Source organism: Leuresthes tenuis, unplaced genomic scaffold (assembly GCF_036924035.1).
Source record: "Leuresthes tenuis unplaced genomic scaffold, fLeuTen1.0.hap1 SCAF_22, whole genome shotgun sequence".
NCBI lineage: Eukaryota > Metazoa > Chordata > Actinopteri > Atheriniformes > Atherinopsidae > Leuresthes > Leuresthes tenuis.
Window position 1 is genome coordinate 5,014,706 of NW_027325376.1, and position 12,539 is coordinate 5,027,244.

Below are 12,539 nucleotides of genomic sequence, written 5' to 3' on the forward strand. Positions count from 1 at the left end.
AAATGTCAGGTTTTGATCTCAGTCGAATATAAAGATACATTTATATTTATATGTTATGTTAAATCTATATTTGACTGTAAATTGAGGAAAAGGGAATCCTATGACCTTCTGAAATTATCTCTGGTAATGTTGATACTGACGTGTATTCAATATGCTTTCTTATAGGAACTGTGTCGGTCCCCGTTGTATAAAAGCTGTGTTTCCGACATCCCGTGAATGCAGCCTTCTTGCTCGTTTGCTCAGGACGCGAAAGAGAAAGTAAGAAAATGAGTTTCAACTGCAGTGAACAGCTCGTTCCTAAACGTTTTCTTTAGAGTGTGGATCACAACGAAGGAAGACGCATATTTTACATACATTATGGTATGTAAATGGTATTTGTTTTCGATTCTTATAATTGCATTTGACAGTTTTCCTCCTTTTTTTTTGTTGTAACTGTCAGGGTTGTAGAAGTGGACTGACCGTCAGAAGGGAGTCTAGATGAACGTGTAGGAAAGTGGTCGACAGCATGTCTACAACGGTTACACCTGATCCAGGTAGGCACAAGTTGGGGAGCGGTGTTGTGCTGACATAAGCAACCCTCATCACGATAATTAACGCACCGGGAACGCGCGTAGGAAGGCTGTCGTTTTTAAAGGCAGGCCAATGTGAAGACAATTACTCCATGACCTTTGTATTCATTACTAAATAGATTAAAAGTCGTTAGAATCCTTAAGAACAAAACTGTGCACCGGTATCAACCACTGCAATTCTGTTCATAAAGACCTTGGGCTGTACAGGGTCACAGGCCCCCAGCCAGGACACCAACACTGCCTTACTGTTTACAGAAAATGAGCCTGTACTGGATGTATGAGAACATTTATTCAAATTTGCATGAACCTCAACAGGTTTAACAGAGCTATAGGCTATCTAAGCAAATACGAACACTTCTGAGTTCAGCCATTTGGCTTTTCAAATCTGTAGCACATTAAACAATCAAGTAAGCCTCATACAAGAGGCAATATTACTAAAAAACACAGTATTAGAGTTTTCAACAGAGAAAACAAATCTCTTACCTCCCTCCACTTCATTCTCAGTTCTCCTTGTTGCTTCTCTGACTCTCCTCTGTAAGAATTTCCTCATGTCCATGACCACGATGACGGCAACCCATCAGTGTGTAGTGGTTCATATAGAATACTACGCTTCGATTGGCAAAAGGTGTGGGCTACTATCTGCCGATAAATATCACGTGTGGGCCGCAGTATGCACAGACCCACCGAATGCCTGCGAATACAGCCTCTTCACGTCACTCTTTGTTAGACCTGTGCGGCATTGGCTCGTGGTTGAAATAGGGAAAATCGTATCTATGTTATTCTTCCTTGGCACATCAGTCATGGCGTAGTCTAAAGGATGTATATGGGAATTTTTACAGGAGCACGAGCCCTGGTAAAAAGTGTCTGGTGACGTGCCTGATCTTGGGTCGAGTTCTGTTTCCCCTCAAGCCCCGCAGCGTGAAAACTCGACCCTGAAAGTGTGAAATACAATACTTTTGGAATATTTAGAGTTTTGACTTTCAACACAGACTTGATAAGGAATATGTCGCTTTTTCAAGATATTGTATTCCTCCCTCATAATGAATAAGTGTAGAATTCCGAATCCTTATTTTTGTCCATTAAAGCAGGATAATCTCATCTTGATGGCTGGGAATTCATTATTAGATACTGTTCCCCTGTGTTTAGATGGACTTGAGGTTCACTCATCTATCAGTTATTAATCCTGAAGTTGTCCTCCTTCTATGTCCTAATTTATAGCTAACTTTATAACCTAACTTAAGCTAAAGTAAACTTAGTAAAAGTACAATTTTCAACTCGTTAACACGAAATTGCAATGTTTAGCTCTCTGGACCCCAATAAAGGTGTTTCACATTCTGCCATGAGAGCGAAACAAGTCGCTGAAATGGTCTGAAAAGTTGGCAAATCTGGCAGCAAAATCATCAAGTTAGCATCATTAAGTTTTAAATGCCCCAAACTGTGTATTTGGGTGCATCCTGTTGTCTTTAATAAGCTTTGGCAAGTTGATTCAGCTGGACATTAATGACAATAATATTTTCACAGCAAAAAAAAATCTTAAGCAAAAAAACATTTAAAAATTGTGAAAATGGGGGCTCAATATGTGAGACTTCTACAAATATCTGCAAATGTATTGTTCCATGTTCTGTCTTATTAGTAATTTTAATTTTTTTTACCTCTAAAGAGTTTACCCTGCATATCGATAAATTAAATACATTTTATCCCTTTATTCTGTGTGAATTATTTGTCATTTGTGTCCAGCTGAATCAACTTGCCTCGTGTGTCAAAGGTTATTAAAGACAACAGGATGCACCTGAACACAGTTTGGGGATAAGATAGAAGGAGGATAGATATTTTAAGTTGGCTTGAGTTTGTGTTGTTCGGTGAGGTTACTGCACCAGACTGATCATATGAAGAGAATTTACACACATTTTTAAAAATCCTCTTGCAGCTCATAAATACCACGGCTTGGTCAACCACGGAGCAACATGCTACCTGAACAGCGTGCTGCAGGTGCTGTTCATGACCAAAGACTTCAGAGAAGCTGTGCAGAGGTTTGTTATTTCCAGATTTACGTATTATATTTAATTCAGATCAGGCTTACACTTCACTGTTGGATGGCTAATGGCTGCTATTTGTTTAGGTTTGCCAATGACCATCCAGGCGAAGAGTTTATTGATCAAACTCTTAAAGACTTGTTTGAGAATTTACTGAAACAGACAACATCCACAAGTGAAATATTGACGACCCTGCGCATCGTCAGAGGTACAGTACAGCACTAACCCTTTACTAAGCCTTTTATGAATCAAATGATTTTATGTGGAAGTTGCATTGAGGAATATCATTATATTTAGAGGTGTTATAGCAGTCATTTGATAATAAAACTCCTTCAGTATTTGTCATAGTGGGTAATTATGAGGCACATAGGTATGACTCTGTTGATGGAATACAAATGAAAATAGATTTTTATTCTGCCTATTTCCTCAGTGTATGAACAGTGTGATGCTGCAGAATACTTTCAGAGGATTTTAAAGCTGACCAGTCCCAAAGCAGCGCAGGTAAATACTTAGTCAGTATAAAAGAGGAAACTTGAGCTAAATTGACTGAATAATCCCACTTATTTAGAGGCCTTTGTGCGTTTTTTATCAGATCTTTCATGGCCAGTTGAGCCACAGGACCAGATGTTCCAGATGCAAGTCAGAGACTTACAGAGATGGGCCTTTCTGGCATCTTCCTCTTGGACTGGTGGATTCCAGCGCCGGAGACTACAGTGTGGTGAGGATGTTTATGCATTTAGCAGCCGCTTCTTATCCAAAGATTGGAGTTGATAAATTTGGTGTGTTATGTTAAAACCTTCCTTGTTATGAAAGCTTTTTCTTTTAGCACTATTACACCAGTCATCACTTTATTGTCAGAGCTTGTGTCACAAGTTTATGTTTCTGCATGTAGCTTTTATCCAAAGTGACTAACAAATGAGGATATAACTTTACAGCTAACATTCAGTGTTGGTCATCTTACTTTTAACAAAGTAGTTAGTTACAGTTACAAATGACTTCTCTCAAAAAGTAATTGAGTTAGTAACTCAGTTACCTCACTGTAAGAGTAATTAGTTACTCAGCAAAGTAACGTTCTGTAACATCTTTAACGTCAAAGATGTTTATATTAAATCACTGAAGACTAAAAACACTACATACAGTATTTTAGAACATTTGGTATTTATTTGAACTGAATAAATTGCAGCCTGCCATGTTAGCATGTGTTGAGCTGCTTCATAAGATTCGAGTTGCTTGAGGCAGACATGGATAAAGTTTTTTTTCCTGGGCATAGCTGCATGTTACATAAACATTCTTGCCTTTAATTAAAATGAGGAGAAGTAGTGCCGGTATTTCCAGTTTGAAGACGCTACCGTTGAATTCCTCTGGCTCGTCGCCATTATCGCTGTCTTGTTGCGTTTGGCAGTCAGAGCCTGCAGTTGTCACGGTTTATGCTTTGATTCTCTGGTTTTCAGGTTATTTGTTATGGTTTCAGGTTCTTTTTCAGGTTCCATGTCATTGCTATGTTGCTATGAACCATAGTTCCACAGTCTTGTTATTCATAGTCTTGTTTTGTTTAGTTATTTCCTGCCACAGTGTAAGAATTTTGATAATCCGGCTCAGCTGCGCTTTCTGTTTTTGCCTTTGGAATAAACCTTTTGATTTTTGAGAAGTCTGCATCTGGGTCCTCCCTTCCTGCACCATCGAACCTGACAGCAGTGAGACAGTGCGTGCAGGGTATGATCCGCCCATTCAGCCAATCATCATCGCATTTGCAACGGCGTCATCATCCCCACCCCTGCTCTCTCCAGGCAGCTGATGTGTGGCCAAAACCTGACACTTTGTGCTTCATTCAACCAAATTGTAGTAACGCGCCGCTTCACATTCTATGTAATGGCAACGGCGTTGCAACGATGGGAAAAGTAATTAATTAGATTGATCGTTTCTAAAAAAAATAACGCCGTTATACTCTTAACGCTATTATTACCAACACTGCTAACATCAAAGCTAACAATAAGCTACATAGAAGGAAACCACTAGCCAGACTCTGTCAGGGGTGACGGTGTAGAGATGGGTGGAGGTGTAGCGAGCGTGAGGTGGGGAAGGAAAGAATGCCACAAGAGTTTGTGTTTTAACTTAAGAAAAAGGAATCAAAAGACGACGCCACCCTGGGGTTGTAACCCAGGGAAAGAAACAGAAATGTATTAATAAAGTAAATTACTAAATCTAAACAAAGGACAACATAAGTTCGTTACACTGAGCAGGTGAGAGACGTGTTTCCAAAAATATATACAAAAGTTGATTTAATAGCTATTAAAAACTACAAAAAACTGCTAAAACTACTAGCTAAACAGGAACTAAAAACTAAACTAAGGAACTAAATTAAACCTAAACTAAAAAGAAGCTAAAAACCTAACTTGCACAGAATACCGTGTCTTCCAGGGCTGGGGCCTTCGTGCTCAAGGTGAGGGAGTGGAGGAGTGGAGGTATCAACTTAAAATGAGAGCACCACAATCCACATTTAACAGGCCAAACACACACAAGAGCAAAGCAAAGCAAAAAGGGAGTGAATGGGGCGCTACACATGAGGGGACACCTTCACCAAAAAGAGTTCACCAGTGAGCACCTGGAGTCACAGAGAGGGAAAATATATACAGAGCACAGTGTGCTTCGACTCATTGGCCGAGCCCTCAGCGTGGCATAGCTCCGGCACCGAGAGGGGAAGGAGCAGGAAGTTTCTTGAAGATAAGACAAGTAAAAGACGGGTGAATTTTTCAGGAGGATGGCATCAAGGAGTTTTTCAGAAGTTCAGAGTTCAGTGGAGAGAACCAGATGTACTGCGAGCAGTGTGATACCAAGGTGGATGCTACGAGAGTGAGTGAATAGAAAACGTGTTTCTGATTTGTATTTGTTTGAATTTCTGATTTATTGAGGTTATGGTGGAAGCATTACAAACACTTACACTTCTTGATGGGATACCTGTGCTCTTTAATGTAGGAAAATGTAATGAAGCATCATCCAGATGTTTTGATTCTGCTGCTGAAGAGGTTTGACTTCAGCTACCGACACATGTCTTATGTCAAAATCAACGCTTTCGTGGATGTTCCATTCACTCTACAAATACCAGAGGTTTATATTTAATATAATTCTGCACTGATTATGATCCAGGAAAGTGATAATTTCTGATTCTAATGTTCAGCATTGTTTCCCTGTTGATCAGAATCAGAAATATGAGCTGTATGCAGTGGTGGATCACTTTGGTGATCTGATAGGTGGACATTACACGGCAACAATCAAGACTCCAGGTGACGAGGACAGATGGTACATCTTTAACGACACCTGGATCACACCAGTAAGTCCTTAACAGCTGTTATCCTCTTTTACTGAGAGTTTTTGTACAGTTTTGCATTAAAACAGAAAAAATAGATTTACTATAAACTTGGTTTGCTTGTTCTTTCACCAGCTTGTTGCCCATTCAATCCAGGATAATGAGAACATCGTAAAGTAAGTATTAGTCCCTCTTTTGATTCAAAGAATATGTTTATTAGGGTTAATAACATCATTTAGAAGTCAACATCATCATCTGGACTTCACATTCTTACACATCTAGCAAAAATAATCTGCGTGCCGTTCATACAGTTTTAATGATGAAATTACACAAAGTTCCCCCTTATGTTCATCTGACCAGCCTATAAACATTTTGAGCATTATCAAACACAAAGTATGACAAAGAAGAAACGTTTGACTCCTCTGGTCCTCCCATCAGTGTTGTTAAAAGAAGAGGTGACGTAACATAACATTTCTGTTTATAAAATGAGACAGATTCTTCTTTTTTTTAACATTTATTCTTATAAATATCAGCCCAGAGTTACAGTGGGAAGTTAACTCACTTTCTGTTCAAATTTCTCATATTAGATCTCAGAGTGCCTATCTTCTATTTTACAGAAGGAAAGGTAAGAATCAGACGTTTTCAATACATCTAGAGTGATCCGAAGGAGTGTTTGTTACTTTGTCTGCATTGATATATTATTTCTAATTGTTTCTGCAGATACTGTCTCTCAAGACATCCTCAGAAATGAAGGTCCCCCACCGACCAGCATACAGCCTGATACAGGCAAAGCCAGTGATGGCATTGTGGCTGATTCCAGCAAAACAAACAAAGACCTTACAGAGGCGTTGAGTGTTGTCTCTGACCCCTGCTGCAGTGTAGATCCAGGAGTCAGTGACAGTCTTCCAGATTATCTTGTTAGAAAACAGGAGAGTGATGAGGCTAAAATAACGAGGGATGATGAAGACAAGGGGGGAAGTCTGAACTCTGCTGAAGCTAATTCTAAAGTTCAAGATCCTGAAAATGCAGAACTAGTTTCTGAAGTGAGGAACTCAGATGTTAATCATGATGTTAAACCTGCAGTCATTGAACAGCCGGCCGCACAAGCTTCAGATAACAAACTAGATGAGATGAACAATGCACAGGGAGGAGTTTTTGATGGAAAGACTGATGAGAATGAACAGACAGAAAAGAAGGAAAACGCTCAGGATGCATTTGATGATCACAGTAAAGGGTTGAGCAGTGTTGGGCAGAAAGTCAGTGATGGAGGAGATGATAACCTTAAACCTGCTGATGTCAACAAAAAGGGCGACAAGAGGATGAAAACAGTTGTTAAAGATCAGAGAGAACGAGCGACTGAAGCTGATAAATTAAAACCTGGGAAAAAGCTGTTGAAAATATATGACCTCTGTAGGCCTGATTATTGGTTTAGTGACAGAGAGCAAAACACAGCCAAAGATGATCAGAGGTGTGAGGAGAACTTTGATAAGGATCATGATGAAGAATATGCTGGTGCCTGTCATACACAGTCAGGATCAGACAAAAAAGGAAGACTCACAGGGAACCAGGGAGCTCAAAGTAATGAAAAGACAAGATCAGAGATTTTACAACCAAATACAAGAGGTGGATTGCTGTCAGGAGTTCAACACAAAATAGAAGAAAAATCTACAGAGGTCCTTAGTGGTGGTAACAGAAGCACCGAGACAGAAAACATTATAGAAACTGTAGAGGAAATCTCATTTGGCAGCATTAAAAAACAAGCAGAAAACGATGAAGGAAATACTCAGAGTTTACCAACAGCTGACGGTATGATGCTCAATGAGTCGCGTTTCCTGGGAAAACAGAAACGCAGAACCAAAGGAGTCAGTGGAAAAGCAGAAAAACACAGCACAGTATGTTCAGATGCTTCCAAATGTCAGAAAGTGTCTGATGCACAGGAAGAAGCAGTTGGAATAAAATATGCCCTGAAAAAGAAAAGTTCACGGAAGGGAAAATGTTGGGATGACTCAGCAACAAGAAAGCGAGTGAGAAGAAAAGATAAAGACAAGAGGAAACATCTCGGAGTCTTTCTTTCAGGGAAAGACAGAAGGAACAGATTTTTCGGTCTTTTCAGGAAAAGACGGATTAAGATACAGATTAGGAAAAAATCCACTCCAAGTTAAAAGAAACTGTCTTTGTGGGGAGTCTTTTGTGGGACTTTTGCGTTTCATGATGCTCCAAATGTTTCCAGCACCCAGAATCCGGACTCATGGGAGCAAATGTTGCTCTAAAACCCACCTTTCAGCCGGTTCGATAGACACTAATGCTCAGCCCAAACCATTCTGACTTCGATTTGACTGCCCACAGAACAGTTTTCCACTTTGCCTCAGTCCATTTTAAAGGAAATCGTGTTTCTGGATCATGTGAACATGTGACTTCTTCTTCACACGATAGAGCTTTAACCTGCATTTGTGGATGACACAGTGAACTGTCTTCACAGGCTATGATTTCTGGTTCCTGAGCCCAGGCAGTGATTCACATGACTGAATCGTGTCTGTTTTTAATGCCTCCTGAAGGCAAGATCACAGGCATCCAATACGGATTCTCTTCCACACAGAGGCGTCCTCCAGAGTTACTGAATCTTTGAATGTACTGTAGAGGATTTTCTGTGCACCCAAATGCAGGACGGAGAATATTACCAACAGAAAATCCACAGAAAAACAAACTTAGAATCTACAGCAGAAATAACTCTGGACCTGTTATGGAAGTTTTTAATCATGCTTCCTTCCTCTGATGAGCAATGAAATAGAGAACTTTTCTTTTTCTGCCGACCGGCTAAGTTTTATTTTTTGTTGCAAGGAAAAAGATCAGTGGTATGAAAAGATACAAACCAGAGCATTTATACCTGAGGGTTAAACATGGTTAAACCAAATTGTTTAACCATTTGTCTCACCCAGACACACTAATGATTTTAATGTGGATTGGAGAGTTTCTTAGCTCTGAAACATAAAATTTACCATCACAGACCACATGATATGATCCAACAATGACCAACAGGAGAATATATAAAGAGGGAGTAATGAGGTAATGGAAGCCCTATGAGGCAGTAACACAGGGTGTAAATACAGCTAAATACACACCTCTGCAAAATAAAATAAGACATACATAGGAAAACACAAAACCCCACCATCATTACATTTGGACTCTTTAATTAAGAAACACTCATGAGAATTGCTCCGTGTTTGTAGATGCAGGTTTTTTTGCTGAACCTCCTTTTATTCCCAGTCATGTTACTGATCTGCTGCCAATTAAATGAATTATTTGCAACATGTTTCTCCGGCTGTTTCCTTTTTCTTTTGTTGGCCCTGTTCATGTTGCTGGCATCAAATTGAAGATGAGCTCATATTTTTCATGAAATACTAAAATGTCTCACTTTTAACATTTGATATGTTTTTTGTCTTATTGTTTTTTATTTTAAAATATTCTATGAAATTTGAAAATTACTTTTATAATTTACCTTTTACAGTCTCAACTTGTTTGGAATTGGATTTGCATTGTTCTCTGCCACCATGGTGGTAAAATACTGCATGAATAATGAATATACCTTTATGCTCACATTAGAGAAAGGGATCTTCTCAGCAATTGATTTAAACGTAACGTCTCATGAAGCCGCTGACATTAATTCTAGATAAATTACATAACGTTTATTACAAACTCAGGATCAATATTTTGAGTTCCCGCCAGGTGGGGTTGAGCCTTAAATAATCTGCTCTCTGTTGCGTTCAGAGGAAACAGATAATGCAGGAAAACTAACAATAGGTCACATGATGTGTTAATATACTCAGGAAAACATGTTGGAAGCATATAAGTATTAAATGGAATATTGCTGCTCCTGTTGAATTAATTTGGGGTGTGTTTGGAGACACCCGAGCTGATTCCGACTGAGGGAAATACACGTCTCTTTGAGTCAAATTCTCCCCTTCCTGTTGATCACTTCTGTGTCATTTGTAAGCTGTTGCTGGGCAGGTTTGAACGGTGCACTTTCAGAGCTTGCGCTGCCAAATATGAAAGTATGAAAAGAGTGAATCAAAAACAGAATGATGTCTGTCGACGTTGAGCTTAAACATGCAGAGTGAAGCTGCGGTGGGTCAATCAGTGGAAGTGACCCCCTTAATGTTTGCTGGTTGTTTTCACAGACATTTAATATAATGTTATGATTAAAATACGGCCTATCCTGGTTGTCACCGGGCAAGAAGTGAGTATACACTGCAGAGATGTTGCCAGACCAGTTAGAGCTGTGGAAAATTAAGTGTTTAATAGTACCTTCAGTTAAAAGCTCTAAAAAGACTAAAGCTATGTAATCTCTAAACTAAATGACCTCACCAGACCTGTGTAGGTATTGTGAAGTAGGTCCAGATTAGTCATAGCAGTTCAAGAGCTGATCAGTTCTAAGATGCCCCAAAGCTTGTAATAACACCCAACAACGTTCTCCTCAGAACAAATGAAAAAGGACCTTAAATTTACACCTATCAATACATTCAGGCAATACCAAAGTGCTTTGAGCCCCAGGTTTCTGATGCCTGATGTGTCTTTAAGACATTTAAGAAACTGGCGACTTCACGTTAAAAGGCAAAGAAATCCTCTATTTAACCATTGGAGCAGCATTATTGTTTAGCAGAAGATATTTTTTAGATAGGCTGGAGCTGTTTGGCAACAATCACCATGAGATTAAGGACCAGCCCCCTTTGCACCGAGCAGCAAACACAGTGTGCGTTGCCGTCTTCATGGAATTCCCCGGAGATTTTGTTTACTTTTTATTACTTTCAGTCTCTCCTTAAGCAGTTAAAAAAATGACAAGACTGCAGAGTGGTGATGCGTACAGATCCCTTCTACGGCTTTATTTTGGCTGTGTTTTTTTATTGCTCTGCTTTTGGAATTCACCTTTTTTCACACTGAGCTGAAGCTCACTGTTGCACCCAGCAGAGGAGAATACAAAGATGTGGAACATCACACAGAGACTGATCAGGTGCCAAACACCAAAACTATTAGGTAGTTTCCAGTTCTCTTTCACCGCTGAACTGTCCTTACCAAACCAAAAGAGAAAGAACAGATTTGGGAAAGCTTTTGTCTTCGGCATGGTTTGCTTTCTTGTCATTATGATCACAGACAAAGACAAATAAATGGGGACTTCTGGGGAATTTTAACTCTACTGCAGATCATGCAGATAATTCCATTCAAATAAGTTATAAACCACCGGACCTTCGCCAAACTGAGCTCACGGCTTTAAGTTCACCTTCAAACAGGCAAACTAATTTAACAATAAGGTTATTCACTTGGTTTACGGAGGTTGTAAAGTACAAATGATAAAGTAGATACATAAGACTGTAAATATCTCTCTATCTGTCTTTGGAATGAATCAGAAAGAATAAATTGAATTCAAAACTATCAGGATTCTTGATGAAAAGAGCCTGTTTTCTCAGGATGAAGACCTGTTCGCTGTATGAAGGCTCGTTCTCAGCTGATCTTATGGTTAACTGAGGGAACCTGAAGGGCTCAGAGGATAAAACATGTTTGCATGTATTTAATCGATTATTGCACAATTTTAAAGGTCACAGTCAGTTTTGTGGCATTTCACATGACAGTTTGTGTTTGTTTGCAGGAAACCTGTTTCGTGCAGCAACATGTGACATAAAGACAGAAATGACCACACATGTTTCATGTCTTAAATCAGACCAACAGCAGTGTTTGGTTCAGATGAAAATCTCTTCATCTTTCTTAAGAAAACTCTGACAACAACAACAAAAGAGGAGCAAAAAGTAACCATGAAGCATAAATATCCTTCAGTGGAATTTAAGAGCTGAAATGTGCTACTTAGGAATAACCATTATAGAAATCTGATGTAAATACTTTACACGCTTCACAGTTTAAATGTGTCTCACTTAAATATAATGTCAGGATATATGGATATAAAACTGTATGATCTCTTAAATCTACCACTTTTAAATCATTTTTTGTTTAAAAAGTGCTAGAATGGTTTCATTTAATGCTGAGCGTAAAGGCTCACGTGACCAGTGTTCAGTAAACGATAAATGATAAATACATGTGGTGTTTTGGGTCGAATAGAAAATCAAAGCAGAGGAAGGACACAACGTCTCCAACGTGACCTTATTCTGCATGTCGTTCAAAAAGTGCGCACGTAACTGTCCCTTTTTGATGCTCTTACAATGTTAATAAAATGTCTTTCTTTTATTTTTCTGATTTCATTTAATTTATTTTGTGTCTGTTGCACAAGCTTTTTTTCAGGGATTGTTACAATGGTGGAAAACAGCTGAAAAAGAACTCAAAGACGCATTATTTGAGTTGGAATGTCTTATATTTATTTATTTATTTATTGTAGTTTCTCACTGTCAACAGAAAAGAGGAAAAATAATAAAACCTGTGCAGCTACAGACAGTCTCACATTGTGCAAAACAGAACCATGTTACAATTCTATTACATGTATTGTATTTATTACTGTTACACTGACACATTCTGGTTGTTTTATTAATATTGTCTATATTGTCGTGCCTGCCTTTCATTTATTATTCTAGTTTTAACCCTTTTCTTATTATTAGAGATGCTTTTTCAGAGGTTGTCAGTTTAATTTTGTGCTAT

General features: G+C 38.8%; 1 protein-coding gene across 1 annotated transcript; it reads left to right on the forward strand.

Annotated features, from left to right (window-relative positions):
- The first annotated feature begins 505 nt into the window (after positions 1–505).
- LOC140282370 (uncharacterized) lies at positions 506–8,083 on the forward strand. The gene is made up of 11 exons (XM_072376948.1): positions 506–533; positions 2,497–2,599; positions 2,689–2,810; positions 3,033–3,103; positions 3,195–3,320; positions 5,357–5,452; positions 5,576–5,707; positions 5,799–5,930; positions 6,042–6,082; positions 6,494–6,531; positions 6,627–8,083. The coding sequence occupies exons 1-11, from the start codon at positions 506–508 to the stop codon at positions 8,066–8,068; spliced, it is 2,331 nt and encodes a 776-aa protein (XP_072233049.1). The 3' UTR covers positions 8,069–8,083.
- Positions 8,084–12,539: the final 4,456 nt, after the last annotated feature.

What these genes read in the sequence shown, in the direction of transcription:
- LOC140282370 (XM_072376948.1), top strand. Translation starts at nt 506, where the DNA reads ATGTCTACAACGGTTACACCTGATCCAG. An exon ending in AACGGTTACACCTGATCCAG is followed by an intron (nt 534 to 2,496) that starts GTAGGCACAAGT and finishes ATCCTCTTGCAG; the next exon opens with CTCATAAATACCACGGCTTG. An exon ending in CCAGTCCCAAAGCAGCGCAG is followed by an intron (nt 3,104 to 3,194) that starts GTAAATACTTAG and finishes GTTTTTTATCAG; the next exon opens with ATCTTTCATGGCCAGTTGAG.